Raw genomic sequence first — 20174 nt, forward strand, 5'->3', positions numbered from 1 at the left:
TAGGCCTCCAAGCAATGTACCTGAAATATAGGACATGAGGGGCATAGGCTTGACCTTGGCCTCCTTCATGTTAAGACTTTTAATTTTAGAGAAGAATGAATGGGTCTCAAGCTTGTTTCTGGTAGCAAATAACACCTCCTGAATCTCCAGCTTTGAAACGGATAGCATTTGAAAGGTTAAGAAAAAAGGAAGGATTTTCCTCAAAGAACATGACAAGGATACATCCTTGTTCTTCGAAAGTGATTGATTAATAATGCAGGAATAAAGTACCACCTTGAAAAATCTTCTGTGCTCTCTACTCTATAGGAATTGCTATCCAGCACAAAAGAGTATGGGTGAGGCCACTCATGTAATAAAAGCACTTTCGTAAACTGACATTTAAGCACAATTCAGTGAGTCAGGGAGCCTAACCACACTGTTTCTTTCCCTTTTCACTGTCTTCCAGGCTCACAAGCAGCTAAGCACAAATCCTTGATCTGCAGCTTCCACAAACACACCCACAGCTAAAATGGCGGAAGACGCTGATATGCGCAATGAGTTGGAAGAAATGCAGCGGCGTGCCGACCAGCTGGCTGATGAAGTGAGACCGATAGCTAAACTGGAAACTTGGGGTTGGGGTTGGCATGAGAGACACATCCAGAAGTAGGAGCTGATCCAGCAAAGGATTTCTAGGGCTGATTCTGTTTTCTGTCAGCTTTACACTGAAAGCAGTATTGGAAAAGAAATGAGCCGAGGTAAAATTTAATGTCATGTTTAGCTGAGATTAAGGTATTTATTGATCGTGAGTTTGGTTTAGGTATTAGAGTCTGCATCAATTTGGCCTCAGAGCAAAAAGCAGCAATTTAATATTTTCTGAGGATTCCTTCAATTTGCCAAACCTATTAAATGTTAAAAGTCACCAATTAGCTCTCGGAAAAGTATAGCTGAAAACCACAGACTTTATTTTTAAAGTGGAACACCAGCTGTTCCAAGCACTACCGCCACAACATGCGAGCAAGGGGAGCACAAGCCTTAGAGACTGCAGCTGCCTCGAGATGCGGTGGGAACTGCTGCGTTAGCAAGCCGTAACAGAGAGCTGAAGATGAAGAGATCACCAGTACCCTGCTGATGGCCTGATTTTGAGGGAAGGCAAAGAGTGTAGGAAAAACATACTGTCAGCATGAGCCTACACGTTAGCGTTGGAAACTGTAACTTGCTAAATCTAAGTGGGTTTTCCTTTGTCTCTTTTCAGTCCCTTGAGAGCACCCGTCGAATGCTGCAGCTTGTTGAAGAGGTAAGGACATGCATTTTATTTGCACTTCTGTTGTGAGCAGAAGTGATGGAGAGTCTGACACCGCAAGTGCGTTTTTTTGACTCACATTGCTAGGGCATGGCCATGGCTTTATGTGCCGCCCCATCCCTCCTTATCCTTACCCTTTACGAGGGTCATTCAAGACACTGTGCCCTAGTTGCCAAGTGTCACACTGCAGACCAGCTGCTGAGGCACTGTTTGCCCATACCTGAGCATCCATTGAGAAAGGCTACTCGAGATAAACCAAGGAAACAGCTTCTGAAGGTGACCTGGAGTCAGGGACAAGTGGCTGAGTTTGCTGCAGAGCTCCTGGAGCCTTGTGCCAGCACCGCTCTGACGTCCTTGCCATAACACTGAAAGTGGGGAAGGTGAGAAAGGCCCTCTGTCTGTTTGTCCTGTTGTCTCTAAATACCTCCCTCTTCATAAACATTTGCAGCTATTTATAGAGCATCGGTCACCACAGCATTTAAATGCCACTTTATGTACCTCTGAAACATTTACTAGGATTTCAAGGCTCGTGAGATGTCCTAGACTGACAGCTTTTGAAAAGGAAGTTCTTCGATTTTCCACGGTGGTAAGGAAGGGGTCCAAGGCTCAGTCCTTATGGCTAATATAGCTTATACCCGCCTGGAGGGGTCACCACCAGAAGGGAAAAAACAATTCAGTCAGGTTTCATTTCACCCTCTTCATAACAAAGGGGTTTAAAAGTTGGAAATTCCCAAACACAGTTTAGTTTGGAGTGTTCGGCCATCAGGTGGTGGGAAAATTTGCTCCCTCCTGACAGGACGTATTATTTTCAGACACCATGTGAGCCTTGACTCTGGAGCTGGTGACATTTTTAATCAGGGTCATCAGCACCGACAGTCACGGTACTCCTGACAACCAGAAGAGTCTCCACCAGAGACAATGGGAAGAAAATTACATCATGTCCCACATTCAGGAACAAGCACAAGCTCAGCCATAGGCTCCATGGCCTTGAGATCAGTGACAACTGTGGAGATCAATGGAGTCTAGGGGATACAAAATTAAATTTCTATGTACAGATAGACAGACAGATGGGTCATTGAGCACAGTCAGCATCGCTTCTCCTCCACAAACACTTCAGATCTGGGCCCCTTGCAGCCAAAGCATGCTCTTGTCTCACAAGCAATCTGTCCCTTTTTGCTGCTCAATTCCCTGGACATGCCATTTCTAACCATCACTTTATGTCCACTCTGTGCTGGATACAGCTCCTACTGAAATCAATTCAATGACATGGAAGGGAGTCTCCTATGGCTACCTCCACAAATGCAAGGCAGGAGAGCCTGCTGCCCCAAAGAGCCTGTGATCTAAATAGGCAAGGCAGATGATGAGTGGGCAGAAAGAGAGGCGCAGGAAAGGGAAGTGATTTGCTCAGGGCCAAGCCGTCAGTAAATATCAGCCCTGTCTCTCCTGAGCTGTATTTGTGTGACCTATGCACTGCTTGAGTCTTCCTAACATATTGAACCAGCATATTGTGAATGCCACTGGAATTTCAGTATTAAATCACGGCAAATGGCAAAGCGGGAGGAGAACTGGGACTGCTGAATTTACCAATGAATTTATGTAGGACTCTAGCGCTTCTTGGAAGAGCTCGGCATCTCTCCGGACCTGGCTTTTATTCAGATGCTACAATATCTTCCTGTCCAAATAGAGAAGTTTCTAAAACTAGCACTGAGTAGTCAAGGGAATTCTTCTACAATGAGCTGAATATTATTTTCACTAATGTGACTACAAAAGACCTTTAAAATTATTCTGTGGTCTAAACAGTTGGCTGATTACTCTGACCCCGTTTCCTAGGTACTTTTGAAAGATTGTAGCATTTAGGGAGTGAGAGATTTTATACTGAAAAGACAAATGGTGAGTGTCTTTGAAATCAAACTCACACTGCTCTGATTTAATAGACCCCAAAAATCCAGTTAGACTCCCTTTCTTAGCAGAACCTGTCTAGTGGGTAGAGTTAGAAAACATTCTTTCTCAGTGAAAGAATGCTTTTTATTCTATTCTCTTGATACAGCAAATCTGTTATTCCTTACTCAGGAAAAGGATGCCTCCATGTTTAAACATCATTACTGTATCCATATGTATGAATTCCTGTCATGGTTGGCTCAGCTCTGTCAGATACTAGGACAATATAGAATAAATAGTCTGACTTGGCTCCACCCTAGAGACCGAGGAGTGCTGTCCACCCAGGGAAGCCCTATAGCAGTACGAGGCATCCTTAATGCCGAAATGTAGGTCATAGCCTGGGGGACAAAACTGATGTCCCCAAAGGACCATGCCTTCCTTGCCCAAGAAGACTAGGCTGAGTTTGGAGACTAAGCCCTGGTGCTGTTCCCCAGGAACATCAGCAAGGAAACCCAAATCTGTTACTGCTGCTTATTTTTATAACTCAACTTTGCAAGAAGCTCTTTGTTTCAGTCCTAGCACAACAGGGGAAGCAAAAAGAAGTGGTGAGTGGCTGTTGGAAAGTAGCCACTGCTTTGTCCCAAGGCAGCTACATACTGGGATGGCAGATTACAAAACCCAGTTTGCTCTGTGGTGCCCAGCATACCCATGCAACACAGTTACATCTACACTGACCGATACTCTTTCGAGCCTCTCAGCTACTCACTGCTGTAAATACCTGTATTTTATGATGATGTTGTGCGATGTTTGGGCCAAAACACAAAAATGATCTGAGGCAGAAGAAGTGAGACTAAACACACAGTTTGTAGCTGACGCTCTTATCTTCTTGTTCAAGCTTTTTACCTCTGAGCCAGCTGCATGAAATGCAGAATAACACATCCAAGGGGAAAAGCCGTGAGTCTATCGCCATCTTCCAGTGGAACCACCATCGCCTTTAAAGAAAATCAATTGTTGTAGGATGGAAAAAATGATGGTTCCTAGCTATGATGCAACAAGGGAAAAAATACCAGCAAGATCAGTACTGCAGAAAGCCCAGCAAGAAAGCACTTAGCAACACATACAGACAAAAGGGCTGTTTTGTACATTTTAATCCAGATATGGCTATCTTCTCCTCTCGCATGCTGGGGGGTTAGAGTCAAGTTTACTAACATATCAAAGCTGAAATGGCAAGCTGTAAATGTTTGATAACCTCATGATGCTGCTCTGTGCAGGACACTGAACACAGTAGTACTAACTTCATTCGTGACTGGGAAGTGAGTTTCCCCTGACATTATTATCATAGTCAAATGTTTCTTAGTTTGAAGAATAAAAGAAAAAATATTCTATTTATTATAGTTTGGTCCAAATCTAGTCAAAGCTAATTTGAAAAATCCCTTTGACATCATTAGCTATTGGAATAGTTCTACCCAGAAAAGTGTTTTAATCTGTGTAATTCCACAGAAATACATCTCTGGCACATGGGAATGTGATTCATAATTTTGGTCTCAGTTTTTCCTACGCAGAATCAGACCCCTTTGTCTCTGTAAACCAGCGGAGTAGCACTGGCGTCAGGGTCATTGCACTAGATGAAAACCAGGCACACAGGATTCAAGGGCAGGGTCACAGGTTTGTGTTGGCTGAGGATCTGAACCACAGGGTAAATTAACAGGCTGAGAAGTAACAAGGTTCTTTAATCAGGCACAGAGAGACACTGAAACATTAACAGGGTGACAGTGAGCTTGGAGCAGGAGCTGAGGAAATGCATTACTACGGATGACTAAAAAATGTTTCTTTGACCACATTTTTGTCTTTAGGGTGTTGACACTTCTCTTCAGTGTCTCTGGGAACTGCTAGCAATGTCAGCCTGTCCTGGTACATAATTGTCTGTATTAATTTATTCAAAACAAACTCTATAATTCATATTGATTAAAGCAAAATTCTTCATCGAAAGGGAAGCTGAGGTGCTCTTTACATAACTGAGAGTGTATATCTGTTTTTCAAGGTATCTCCTGAAATGCGGAGAAAGTGATTTCTAAACTTTGGATTCTCTATCTGATACATCGTTCCCTTGTACTGTTATGAAAATCAACCCTCAGGGTAAACCAAAGTTGGATTAGCTGCCTTTTGTAGCAGGCATGGATAGGATGCAACACACTGTGTTCCTGGAGGGACTGATGGGCCCTTTGAGAAGGCATCCCAATTCTCTTCCTAGTTTTATTCCCACGTTGGGAAATGAAGTGACATAACAGCAATAATAAAAAATGATACAGCAATGCATTTTCCCTCCAAAGTGCTGCTGCGCATATTTCACTGAACGTTTTGTTGCTGACTTGCTCTGAGTGAGACCCTCATAAAAAAAAAAAAAGTTTTAAAAAGCTGTTACAGAAGACTTAGGATAATTACATTAAAGCCTCCAAAAGGGTTCCCAGTTATGCTGTTAAACTGGCTTTACTGAAGCATTGACAGACTTAGGTATCTATGAGCTGAATTAAGCCCAGAGTTTTAAAATCATATATTCTGGCTTTCTGGTCACTAGCTTAGCCAGTGGTCCAGTGGAAAGCCTGGGCACATGCTTCACAGAATGCATGTTGAACCCAAACTAGTACTCCTTGTTGGTTTGCTTTTATCTAAACACTAGAGCTTAGTGCTACTGAAAGATTGAAGGATGTCGACTTTCATAAACTTTATGTGGTCTATATTCATGGTGCTGTTTCACCTAATGTGATTAATTTTTAAGTTGAAAGTGATGGCCTCCTGCTCTGAGGGGTCATCTTGTGTGCAAAATTGGCCAGGTCTTTGCAGGAAAATGGTTGGCAACCCACAGCAGTCTCCATGGAAATCAAAGTCTGGGAGGACATGCTGGTTGACCTGCTCGTTCCTAGAGTCGGGACTTGGTATGCTCAAGGGCTGCGTGGGAAAGATTATATATTTTACCATCTGTGGTATACCTGCTTTTTGGATAAACAGAACTCCAGAGCTGTCAGTTTAATGCCTCAACAAAAGCAATTCATGCTGTGGCATTTTCTTCTAAAGGACAAGAGTGTGAGATGTTTGCTGTACCATGGCAAAATCCAGCAGTCCAAATTCTCCTCTCAAGTGCAACAAGAAGACAAGGACAGTCAGAAGGAACTCTGGAGAGAGGAGGCTGTTACAGATTTAAGAGCTGGATTAAAATGGCATGTGCTCCATGAACCCTGTAGGGTCCTATGAAAGATGCTTTTTTCTCCTCTCCAGCTTGAACTACCCAAAGCATCCCATTTTTTGAGAATCCTTATTTTGCCACAAACTAAGCAGAGGATTGCTTGTGCAAGGACTGGAGGGTCTTAAGAAATGCCTCCATTGCACAGGAAGAAAGAAAGAAAGAAAGGCTCTACTCCTGGGGAAGGTGTACCATTAGCACACATTTTCCTACCAAGACGCCCCTCACTAGTTCTACCCATTCGTGGCTTCCCACACAGGATGTCACTGATGTTGGTGAGGACTGGATGTGGGTGGGAACTCCTCCTGAGCCCTCAGGACCAGACAAATCAAAGCATGGCCACCGAGCCCCTGCTGTGACCCTGGCTCTTCTGGGAGCCTGTTATCAAGGTTTTATGATCGGTTGTTGTAAAACATATTCTTCTGGGGTGGCACTTCGCAAACTCAGCTTTTCTCCCCTCCCGTTACACACTCTCTAAACAACCAGCTCGAGTGTGTCTGCTGACACCTGCTCCCACTGAAACCAAGGGGAGTTTCTGTGGTACTTTTAGCGCAGAAAATGCCAACATTGTCTGTGCTTGGGCCCCAAACTCACTTGTTTGGCACATCTCTTCCTCTATATTCCTTTAAAGGAAGAGGTTTTGTAGTTTCCGGAGATGCCTCAGCCTGTTGTCACTGAGGGTCAGTTACTGAGTGTTTCTCTCCTGCTCAGACATCTGGATGATGAGGACATTTTTAGAATAGTTTCGTCTTACAGACATGTTTGGTTTTGAGCTATCTAAAAGATCAGTCACAATGGAAATACTGAACTTTTAGGAAATTCTGCATCCGTTTTAAATGCACAAATGTGATTTTTTCTTTTTTAATTGGCTTTACACAGTTAATTTTTTTTTTTGTGAAAAAGCTGAAAATTAATGCTTAATAGAAACTTGGAACAGGAGGAGATTGTCACTTGATGTCTGAATCACCTCTCATCTTTGTCAGTGAGCATCTTTTTATTAGCTTCAATATGCTTTGGATTAGACCTCGGATGCAGACAAGTATATTCAATGCACACCCTTTAATATTTTCACATTAGTATTAATGCTCTTGCAGGCTGCTCTTAAGAGATACAGTATTGCCTGATAAAACTAAATGGCACTGATGGTCAGGTAAGTAAAAGAAAATTGCACCTCTTTCACTCTGTGCAAGGATTTAATATGAAATGCAAACCATAAGGACTAATTCTTGAGTTCATCTCCCAGCATAGATCTTATTCAGGTCACCGGACATCTTGGCTGCATAAAGGCAGTTTGCTCGGATGTTAAAACCAGCAAGAAAATAAGGTCAGAGGGTTAAGGAGCAGTAAACATTTCTCGGCCTGACTATGTCTGACTCATTGAAAGCCAACAACTATCACACCACCAACTGCAGGTTTCCAAGTCCGATATTTAGAAGGGTCCCATGTCAGACTGCACCATACTTACCCAAACACAAGATGACTCGGGACCCAAGCAGCCTTCTTGTGTTTGCATGAGGTATGTTTTTTGAAATACTTATAAATCTTTTGGGGTAAGACATACCTGGGTACCAAGAGCATAGAAAGAGCACAATAAAAAGCTACCACACATCCTGTGCTTAGCAGATCTGACACCTACCACACAGAAAATGTAAGATAATTAAAGATAGTTTCCTTACTGTAAATAGGCAAATCTAAAATAACCCTTGGACCCTACATTTCTAAAGGCTGCAAAAATAAAAGCTGGCTGGGATTCAAGTATCGGCAGTATGAGCTTGAAGGGAGAGAGAGCAGCAGTGGGTACCTGCTGGATAGCTGACTCAAGGGCAGTAGGGCGCAGCAGAACATGGGCAGAGGCAGACGGCTTTTTCTCTCCATCTGGCAACTCACGCAGGGATATTTAAAAAAGAGGGAGCGAACCAGCCTGCACACATCAGATGTTTTTCCCAGTTTCTACAGTGACGTAGACATTAAAGACAAGAATGGGAGTGCAGGGAGAGGCAGACAAGAGCACAACAAGAGGCATCTCGCCTCCCTCTCGAACTGAGCCGGATCCTCTTGAAGCAAAGCAGAGAAGCACCAGCCAGACAGCCCTTGAGTGTGGCAGAGAGTCAGGCTTGTAGCTGAGCCGATGTGGCTAGTCTGCTGTCGGCCTGCCTGGGAGCACCCTGCAAGCATGGACCGGGCAGCCGACGGCCAGAGAGACTTCACTGCTCCCAGAAAAAGAGATGAGCAAGGGCAGTTGGGAGGAAGGATAATATGAAGTCTTTAATTTGCCTCAAGGTGGGGGAAGATGGCCTGAAAAGCAAGAGGGACGGTCAGGATGCCAGGTTTCTGTTCCTCACGTTCCTATGCAACTGTGGGCATCTCCCCTGTCCTCTGCAAAATTGACACCACCAACTTTATCTGCTTCGCAGGGCTATAGCTGGCTTTATGTTCACAGAAGCAGCTAAATTACTGCTGCACATGTCCAGGTAACTCTGCTGGCAAGCTGTCAGGCCACAGAGGACTTACTTGATCTGTTATTGAAATGCGACGGTCAGGAGATCGTTCAGGCCATTAATTACTCACAGATGTTATCACTGCTCCAAGCCGAACGGAGCTAGTTTCCCCTTCATAATTAAAAAAGAGCTAATCTGATCTGTGATATAGCTCAGTATCACAGCATCCAGAAACACGAGACACCTGATCGCATCCCAGAATGATGATAATGCATGCAAAAATTGTACTTGTAAGAGGTGCCTTGCTGCTGGCTTAGGCAGGTGGGAGCTCTGAATTGCTCAGCTTTGCTCAAACCCTGTATCCAGCAAAGGCGATGATAAGACTCCCACTAACTTGTGGGAGCAGGGGCAGATTCAGCATGTAGGTGTTTTAAAAATCCTGCCTTCAAGCTCAGTCCAAAGTCCATTGATGCTAAAGGTGTCTGTTGGCTGAATTAAAACTTGACTCAAACCCATATCTCTTAGATCTCTGAGCCAAAAAGTACGGCTTAATCCTATTAAATATTAGCCTACTTTAAAATGGATTTCCTGAGTAGGTAAGCTGTCTGACTTCCGTGTTGCAAGGGCTGTGTACAAAACACTATGCCTCCTTCCAAAACATGTTTGTGTCATATCTATTTTCCTTCGGAATTTCTCCTGGGGGACGAACATACACCTGCAAAGTCAATACCGCATTCTTCCCTTCTCCTGCTTCAGAGAATTTGGAGATGAACCCTCTCTTTTTAGAAATTACTCTTGTCTAAAGTGCTTATTTTAATCTCAAGGCCCAGGACTTTGCGTTTTCTGCAGCAGTTCAGTATTCCAGTGAACCCTGAAGGACTGTTGGTACAATCGAGAGTACCCGGTTCCTTATACAGTGTCCAGGTACATAAGGTCTTTGGACTGTGCCACCAGCCCCTTATGACTTTGTCATTCCTTTCACTGTTTTTCTTTTGTCTTCCTATGTCCCATATCTAGGGCTAAGTGTTCCCTCACTGATCTCTCTTTCTCTCTCTCTTTCTTCTCCCCCTCTCTCTCCTTACCTTGCTACCACTATTGGGATGTAGAGTAAAGATGCTGGTATCAGGACTTTGGTTATGTTGGATGAGCAAGGAGGTAAGTTCAGATTGCTTCAGTAAGGAAGTATAACCATTCTCAAAGTACTGTACTAACTATGTGCAATCCTGAAAATGAGGGCCATAAAATAGGTGTGATTGTGCACGAGAACCCCCAAACCTCTTTGCCTTTAGCTTCATTGCCTGACAGAGGAAGAATGTACAGTAACTCAGTAACTGCAAAAGAGTCTGTACTTCTTTTGATCTGTTTCCCACTAATGTCAGAGACTTGCAGGCTGAACTCATCCAAATAATCTTTGCCTGTGGACAACAGTGACAAAGACAGAGCTAGACATATTCAATACATTCCAGGAAATTGCATTTTTGCCCTTCATAATATTACAAAGAAGTGGGTAGCTTCGCCCCCCCCAACAATACTAGTAAGTCTTCATTTGCTGTAGACCCACAGCACCAGCAAAATGGTGTCTCCAAAGAGAAGTTTCATCAACAGAGTATAAATTTCTGCTACTCTCTATCAAATTAGCCCCCCACAAAGCCCTTGTTGTTATTTACTATGTGGCATGATACAAAACTGTATTAGGAAATGTTTTCTGCAGAGGTAATGCTGTATTACTTCTCAAGTGCAGACAATTATTATAAGCAATGGTATGGCATTGTTGAGAAATGGACCGCAGAACCCGACAGGCCCTTTTTAGCTGTAATGCCCTGCCTCTCTGGCACTAAAATGAATGAAAAGTAATAACAGGACCTAAACAGAAAGTATTTTTTCCTATTTGCTTTTTTTATGTATATCTTATTGCTTCCTCCCAACCTCCCCCTTTAGGGGAAAGAATTTCACCTAACCAAATTTTGTCAAATCTATTTGTCTTGACAAGAAAAACACTGCATAGAGTATTTTGTTGTCTTCAGAATTTTTTTTCTGAATAATGGCAGTAAGAGAACTACCACTGAATACAGAAAACCAGAAATTACTTATATTGAAACAGATATGGCACCTGTCTAAATAATGTGTTTTGTTTCAGAAGTGAATTATACAGTTAAAATAAATCACAAATATTGTCAAAGAAAGTCTGTAAATACCCAGGTGTGTCTTGCAATGTAATTCACAGGTAGATCAGCAGAAAATTTAGTGGTTCCTATAACTTCCCTTTTGTTTAGCTTTGGGAAAGTATGTTTCTGTTCTTTAACTGTTATTTTTTCACAGATTGCTGGGGGAGAGGGGGGTTGCATTGTTTTTAATCCTGAATTTTGTTTTTTTACTTCGGAGTTCTACTATTGCTAAACCCTTGTACACAAAAGCTGTCTGACCATCTCTCTAGCCATGCTGGGAAGGACGGTCTGTGTGAGCCAAGGAGCTGAGACTGGACTCACTGACCTCTTTGGAGTCCAGGGAACTCAGTGTTAAACTCTTATTGAGAGTGAAACCTGAAATGTATATTGTATGGCCAGAGATGCAGTTAGTCGATACTTACAGGAAAGAATCAGACAATTTAAAAGCCTCTTTAAATCAGTTATGGTCATGCCTTAGGTGGTTCAGTAAATTTAGCTTGTGACTATACAGTACGGGTTTCTCAAGGAAAACAGCCTAACAATATTGTAACTGCTGTACTATGCTAAATGTTTAATTAAGTTTTGTCCATTTTAGCCACACATAGCTGTAATGATTCCTGATTTTTTTTTTATTTTAGTGATAAAGAACTTATTATAGTATTAGGCAAAATACGCTAATGATGACTTTGAACCCTCTTTAATTAGCGCAATGTGTGCAACTCATGGATGTCTCTGCAGATTATCAGATTAAGGAAATAATTTGCTAGCACTGCCATGTGATCTCTTTTCAGCTGACTGCACAAGTCATTTAAGATTATTAGGTGTTAAATATACAAAAAACATGACATTGATCTTTCCAGTGGGCGGCAAGCAGAATATCTAATCTCTGCAGTTGCTTGAAGCTCTATTTCTAGGTTTCCTTACAAAATTGCTTGCTTTGAATTTAAACAGACCTTACAAAGAAAACATCTTTGAGCCGATCTCAATCTAAATAACGCAAAGCAGAACTCATTTTCTGACATCAATAAGCAGAAGTCTTTGGGATCATAAAAGGAAAGAAGTCAACGTAATTTTACAATACTAGGCATTTATAAAATAAAGCCAGTCTGGCTAGCTCCTGTTGCCTAACTGTTTAGCACAGCTGGCTGCACAGCAGACCACAGAGTCTGTTATGACCCTACAGAGATGTGGAGCTGCACAAGAGCTTTTACTACTCCTGTTTCACAGAGAATGGGACTGCCATAAGAACTAGAAACCTCCTCCAGTGGCCTCTGAAGTCACTGGGAATCTGAGTGGGCTTTTGGAGTAGTCCCTCTGCAATACCAAGAGTTATCATTTTTTGAGCAAGACATTGTCACCCAAACCAGTTCAACACAGTTCTTCCGCTGGGGAGCCCACCGGAACGAGCTGAGGTTAGATTCTCCTTGCTGGCATTTTCTTCATCAGTGAGAAAATCTTTCCTATGTGCATCCATAGTGCCTACATGTTTTTAAACCTGGCCTTGAGTCAAGTTCCCTTAATTAATTATTTAAATATAAACATGCACATAATGCTTTAAATGAAAATATTTACATTTTACACAAAAAATGTCATGCTGCAGAGGATTATTGAGCAGTGGCAATTGCTCTGCTTCATTAAATGTGTCTTTGAAACATGCTAAGTTACAAAAATGTTAATATTTGGATGCATGTTTGTTAACAGCAGACTGTAGAAATGAAACTGATAGTACAAAGTGGGGATATGAAGATAAATCTGAATTGCTGACATAGGAGGGGTCCCAGAGGCTCTCTTCCTCCAGAGGAAACTCCCATCACCTGGGAGTATCAGCAGGCAGAGAGATTTGGACCTTCTAGGACATTTTTTTTTGTCTGATGATGTCCTCATGCAGTTTATTACAGAAGAATTTTGTTCTTGTATTCAAAACAGGGTGGAGGGGAGAAATTTTTCCAATAACAGTAGTAACACAGCCATTTTTCATCCAAGACAAGACAGAGGAATAGCTACAACTTTAATAAGTCACAAGGAAAATGTCAATGCAATTGAAATTTTCTCCCGGTACCACAGCAACAGCAAATGCACAACAAGCAATGCCAGTGAACACAGGGAGCAGCTTAACCTACCCAGCAGATCTGTACTCCAGATCAAGTTGAAGTATGGAAATAAAACTTTGGAATAACTGGGCAACCCCACAAGCGAAAGTGTTGGCACCATGTGATGGTACCCAGGCTAGCTGACCTCTACTGTTTTTGCAGAAGTTGCGAGTTTTACAGTTTTGTATGAGTTATGGCTGACCTGCTTCTAGGGCACTGGAGAAACAACTGCAGTAAATACAAAGATAATTACCATTCCTTTCCATCAGAGAGCAAAATTACGGCCCCTTGCACAGACCCCTTCACCTGCTTATTTCCTATTCAAAAGCTACCACGAATATTGATAGACAGTGAGATGCCAAAAGCAGAGTTGCTAGAGGCACTCCAACGCCACCTTTGAGCTGAGCTGTTCACGGTCAGAAATGGTTTGCTAAATAGCGAAAAAATATGGTAACTATCAACTATTCCAGATTATACAGGGAAAATGGTATTAATTATGTTGAAAGTGTAGTGTGGGACAAAAGACAAACAAACCCCCCACAAAAGCAGGTTGTGCCTTGTCTGCTATTATTTTTAGCACACCTACACGTGGACTCACAAGCACTCCCTGCCAGCTTTCTTCTGTTCATACCTGTGCTCAGCAATGCCCTTCAGAGCTGAGCTAGGTCAAGACTCAGGGTTTCTGAAAAGGCTGTCCTAGAAATGTACTGTGCTCCAATATGATTCTCCTTTATGGAAAATGTGATCACTGAGTATAGTTGGAAGTAGTTAATCTGCTGGCTCTCTTTCAAATTCAGCCCTCTTGTATGCAATTATGATCACAATTTGTTCTTAGATGTCCTTTATTTTTCTTTTTCTCTAATTAAAACTGTCCTTGGTGGAAATTGTTTCATTGCACAATACTCCAGGCAAAGGAGCAAGTTCCCTTCTCCACAGGCATTTAACTGACATTCAAGCACAGGCCCCAGATCCTGAACACTAGTCAAGGAACATTTGTTAGAAATTACAGATGGGGATGCAAGGTGGAGCAACACCACAGTTGCCGTGTCCTGGTCCTGCATCCAACACTGTGTTAAGACGATTTTGCAGCTGTGTTTGCTCAAGAGACCACAGGAACAGCTGAGGGATGCCCTTGCTACAGCTTTCCTCTCCCAGCCACTTCCCCAGATCAGTCACAGAGCGGGGATTCACCACGCTGTTATGGAAGGTCCTGGCAAAGACCCACTGGCAAAAGGCCACACTGCACCGGTAAAACTAACAGGACTAACTTACGGTCCCTCAGTTGCCTGTGGTTTTAATACAGAAAGTTGCCTATGGTTTTAATACAGAAGTAATTTGTAAGTATAACAATACAGGTAAAAAAATATCCTTGTTTATATCCTACGATATGCCATTAGTTTGCTGTAAGACCTGGAAGAAGGTATATGGCCACTATGTTTGAATCAAAGTGACATTCTCAGACATAAAAGGCAATCAACATGCACAAAGGGATAATAATTAGCAGAGCTTCCTAGAAAAAAAATGAAGGAAATCTCAATGAAACATACCTGTGATGTGTATTCTGCTTCCAGACAACGCCAATTCTCTTATATATCACATTCGACATACAAACTTATATATAGACGTAGTATATTCAAAAAATACTGCAACAAACTGTCAAAAGATATTTAAACTCTGACCTTGAAGTGCTTCTCTAAATGGGAGATAAAGGACATGATCTTTTGTAGGCATGAATTTGCACAGGTTCATGGCAGTATGTGCCAGCAGACTGTCTTCCCTAAAACCTTTAATACAATATGCAAAGTTGGAACAGGGAAGATCTATGAAAACATACATTAAATTAACCTTTTGATAGCCATCTGATTTCTTACCAGCAGTGATTCATTCTGGGACAGATTTTAATATCAGTTATACCAAAACAAATCCAGAGTGACCCCATTAAGTTAATTCCTCTATAATATTTATGCCTCAATAATTGTGGTTAGACTCGTGAATCTATTTCCTTGCCTGTGGGACCAGATCTTTGACAGGTATAAATTGGTGTTGCTCCATGAAGCCAGCATCACTACGCCGATTTAAACCAGTTAACAATCCATCCCACGACATTAACAACTAGCAAAATGTTTTAGGACCAGCAGCCAGCTGTCTAGACTTCTGGGCTACAAATATGACATGGGCTTTTTACAATGATGATGTTTCCTTTAATGGAAGATAAATTAGTTGTGGGTCCCTTTTCTATTCAGAAATAGTATAGGCATCACACACAAATCCTGAAGCAGGACAAATGAAGTCAGGTTCCTGGAGAGAGCTGTAATTTAAATGAAAGTCTTTGAGTCATGACAAATATACTCTTCAATTAGCACTCATCTATTCAGGCAGAATAGGAACCAGGGAAAGAAAGTTCCAAAGGCCTAGTACATAATACCTGACTTCAGAGAATGTGCATCTGAGCAAGGAAACATGCTTAGACTGAAAGCCACCAGTGGTACCAGATCTAGGACTGATCTCTGCAGTCCTACCTGGCGTTTTCTACTGGCCAGTCAATGTCAGAGAAATACTAGCAGCCAAATTACTGGAAGAAAGGTCAGTACCTCTTGTCCCTCCCAGTGTCAAAATAATATGTATGTGGAAATAGCCTTCTTAACTGAGAGCCCTGAAAATCATCGGGGCTCTGCAAACACAGCTTTCACAAGCAAGAGGTGGGAATCTGCAACAGAAATTTAGCAATTCCCATCACGCTGCATGAACCAGCATAAAAGCCAGCTCACGCTCTTACAGCTGCTTCCCAGAGCAAGAGTTGCCCAGTTACGCAGGAGCAGGCAGGACTCTGAGTTAGTGAGAAGCAGGAGCACTTAGAGGAATATCACCTTCTACCACATACTCGCATTTCTGATGAGATTGACAATCTGTGGCTACAAACATGAACCAAAGCTTCTGCTAAAGCCTCCCAACCAATATGTAAAATGACAAGGTGCATTAAAACAATCCAAACTTGTATTTCTAGTTCTTGGCTCAGCAGTTTATCTAGCAGAACTTGTGCAGTGTGTCTCTCGCGTTTCCTTATTAGTTTCTCAATCCTTTGCTCACATTATATGTGCCCCTTTCAGAGGACAGTGCCAAGTAACTCTAATCCTCTAAATATATCTTTGGATTTAGGATCAATAACTCCTGTGGTATCTGGAGACAGGCACATCCAGCTGAGGAGAATGAGAACTGACAGCTGAAAAGCAGATGCAACTCACAATACTGACATGGCCCCTCTCCTTCTCAAAGCCCAGCCTCATGCAAGAATTAAACAAAGAGCACAAGTTCAATATTCAAATTATTTCAGCTTGAATAATTTAGGCCAGCATTTTCAAGGCCCTCTAGGGGTGAGATGCCCATTTCCCATTAAAATAAATTAAATAAAATTAATTTTAATGGGAATTGGGTATCCAAATCCCCCAGAAAGCTTTAAAAATCTAAACCTCAATTGTTATTAGAAACCCAAGTAAGAAATTAGGGCTATTCATGTTCCCAAAGAACTCAAGAGGAGTTTTGTAGTGACGTCAATATGCACATGATTTTTTTTCTAAAATGCCTTTTTCTTTTTTTCTTTCCGGATACGACTCAGTTAACATCAGGGATGACATTAAATTCTTCCTATAACCAGTGCTCTCTTAGTTCCTTTCCTCCCAGGTCTAATTCTGTGTTTATATTTTTTTCTATTCAATACAGGGAATAGGGATGTATTTGTGTTTTACTGGGATTGCTTTACTTTGCCTCTTTAGGTACAGTTACAATTTTTAATGGATTGAAATGCCACTCCAAGTAACTTTCTCATTCTATGTAATACTTATTTGGGTTTATCCTTCATGAAACAAATGGTGAGGCTTTCCACCCGCGTAAAATGTTGTTGCTACCGCAGAGTCCACATAAGACCCCTGATCCCACTGGATCCATATCTGTTTCCATCAGCAGAGTATCCATTCCTACAATTTTACATTGTGGCATTCTGCTTCTCTAAGCCATTTTCCCCAGCTTTAATAGTGAAGAAATTAACACACCAAATTATTCTGAGCTACCAAGTCACTTAGAAAACCCTACATTGTTGTCAGCCTTAGGTGGAAACAAGCCAAATTCTCTTTGATGCCAGTGGAGCGACGGTGTCTACATATGGTTGGTTACTGGGCTTGGTGCTTCATAACTTGCCCTGGAGCAAAGCAGAAGTGACCCCACTGAAAACATGAGTATTCACCCAATGCTTGTTTTCATAAGATCCCTTGGGGACAGAGACAATGAACGACACAACCAGCGGTCCTCTTTCAGTGAGCATCAGGCTCCCGGAGTGGCTGCAATCACTCTGTTTTCACTGGGGTTACTCCTAATTTGCAGCACCCATACCAGAAAGAAAACCAGCCCTTGAGGCCATACTCAAATTAGAGATTAATATCCAATGCCAATCAAAGTGGCAGGTCTCAGTTTCCTCAGCCTCTGGAAAAAGGAGTGCTTGGACACAGCTCGTAACAGCTCGCTCCATCTCTGGTACAGTTACTACCAGGGCTCTCACTCACTAGTCAAAGCAATTATGCTGTCCAAAATCACCTAATTCCAAGGCATTTTGAAGCGTAAGTAACTGAAGTATTTTCCATGGAAGGACAGCTTTTCTCTTGTATTAACGTACATAAATGCAAAATAATAACACTACCTTTCTCTCTTGGATATCATTGGTGTCTTAGTAAGTGGATGTATTGTATTATGTTTCTGGACCTTGAACTTTATAACCCTTCCTTTCTACATCATTACATCTTGTTTAAATGAATATATTTCAAACATCTTCCTCCTTTGTTTTGTTCTTCCCATATTAGTAAAAAAGATCTTCGGCATGCAGTGCGGCATACATCCTTCCAACAATGCATCGGCTCAGATTAATGCATTGTAATGTCATTATTAATTCAGTTCTACATGGTCATTTTTCATGTTCTGTTGAAGACAAAAGCAAACAAACAAAAATACAATTCATTCCACACTGTCATCCCTTTGTCCTGACCAGAACAACTCGATCGTGTTGAAGAAGGCATGAACCATATCAACCAAGACATGAAGGAGGCCGAGAAAAATTTAAAAGATTTAGGGAAATGCTGTGGCCTTTTCATATGTCCTTGTAACAAGTAGGTACTGGGTACCGGCTCTGCTATGTGGTGTCCAGTTTTTTGTCACAGTGAATGTCTGAAGTTTTTGTCTTTTTTTTCTTTGTCCTTTTCCATCTGCTTCATTCTGTGGGGATAAAATACTTGTGTTTAATCAGAACAACTGGAACGCATCGAAGAGGGAATGGACCAAATCAATAAGGACATGAAAGAAGCAGAAAAGAATTTGACGGACCTAGGAAAATTCTGTGGTCTTTGTGTCTGTCCATGTAACAAGTAGGTGCTGCCTGCCTCATCTCTTTGAGCACTTAAGGCTGATCCCAAAGGCCTTGTGAAGCTCATCCTTGCTAGGCACATGGACAGGATGAGCATGTGGCATGCAGAAAGAACGATTCTGGTTCAAATGCATTCATCTCATAGCATAGACAACTGACTGGGAATTTCTGTAGATGCATTAAAATCAGGCATACTGCAGTGAAAGCTTCACTGTCGACACCTTTTAATGGTAAAAGTTTCAACATTTTACACAAAGTGTACCGAGTGGTTCCATTTACCAGCGAACAAAAACACTGGGGCTACCTTATTCCTGGAGACCCTAAATTTTGAAACATATTTTCACAAACAAGTTTAATAAAAAACCCAAAACAGCTGAAAAAATGCAGAAGAGATCATAATAAACATTGCTTAAAATTATGGATGAAAATCACAGTTTTTTCATTGTACAACAGAAATAGTCTTTGATGAGATCTTGAAAGAGACATGATGTTCACAATTGGAACAGCCTGAAATGGTTTTCATCCTGCCATAGGCAAGAAATTTGAGAAAAGCTGAACGCACCGAATTTCTCTCATTTGGGTAGCACGTACACTAAGCAGAAATGTTGAAATGCATCAGATTTGCTTGCATGCCATCACACTTGAACGAAACCGTCCTCCAAGTAATGCAAAGCTTGTTTTAAATGCCAAATGAAAACGTGACGTGTGGTTATGCGGGTGTAGGAAACTGGGGACAAAGTGCACCAACCAGAAGCCCTTGAGGAATGGAAAATCCAGCATGCAGTCAGTAGGCATGCAACCAGGTTACAGTGAAAACAGACATAAATGGTTGGCCGGAGATAGGGCAGGAAACAAAGCAGAGTGCTGTGGTTCTGTAGTATTATACTCCCTTTCTGTGTGGCATAGATACTTTCTTTGCAGCCAGGGCCCGATCCTACCATGATTATCAAGACCAAAGGAAGGAGAGCTGCCATGGAATTCAATGGGAATTCAATGGGTTTTGCCAGAAATCCACCCGGTAGGACTGGGTTTCTGCCTTATCAGTCACCATTTATTTTGAAGTTAATTCCCTTGGGACACAATGCAGATACCACCTCAGCCTTAAAAAAAATCAATTTTGCTCCTGTGCACCAAGCCACAAATACTTTGCAGGGGTAAACATTTTTCCCAGAATATGTGTATTATTGCCTTGGTGTGCACAATGGGAGAGAGGCAAGGAGGAATGGAAAGAGCTACACACACATACAGCCTTTGTCAGTGGGATGCCTGCAATTGGTATCAGCTCTGATAAAGGCGTTAGCCCTGCTGTCCTGCACCAGAGGACCCAGTGCGGAAAAGCTGCAGGTACAAGAGTATGGAGCAGAAACTTTACATCTCCCGCACTCTAAAAGCTGTTGCAACTTAAAGAAGAACACTGTCCTGGCTTGCTCCTGCTGGAGAAACCTGGCATGACACCTACATCAAAAGCTTGCCCTTGAAGTACAAAAAATTCCAACATATTTTGCAGGAATAGTCAGTTTTTAGAGCAGCTTTGATATGCTGTACTGTAGGAAAGGCTGCTCAGAACTGACAGCCAGGCCTGTGGCATGGATTGGGTTAGCACCTGACATGTGGCCTTATAACATTTACCACTTCACTATGATGGCAGTGTCATGAAACCAACAGATGCAAGAACAGAAGGA

At 42.0% G+C, this 20174-nt stretch overlaps 1 protein-coding gene across 1 annotated transcript in view; it reads left to right on the top strand.

Annotated features, from left to right (window-relative positions):
* SNAP25 (synaptosome associated protein 25) overlaps positions 1-20174 on the top strand; it is a 66476-nt gene that overhangs the window by 36012 nt on the left and 10290 nt on the right. Inside the window, exons 2-5 of the mRNA XM_049801235.1 lie at positions 446-580; positions 1232-1273; positions 9940-9988; positions 18376-18493. Coding sequence (XP_049657192.1) covers positions 509-580; positions 1232-1273; positions 9940-9988; positions 18376-18493 — 281 coding nt within the window. The 5' untranslated portion in view covers positions 446-508. The remainder of the gene's footprint in view (positions 1-445; positions 581-1231; positions 1274-9939; positions 9989-18375; positions 18494-20174) is intronic.

Source organism: Accipiter gentilis, chromosome 5 (genome assembly GCF_929443795.1).
Source record: "Accipiter gentilis chromosome 5, bAccGen1.1, whole genome shotgun sequence".
Taxonomy (NCBI): Eukaryota; Metazoa; Chordata; class Aves; order Accipitriformes; family Accipitridae; genus Astur; species Astur gentilis.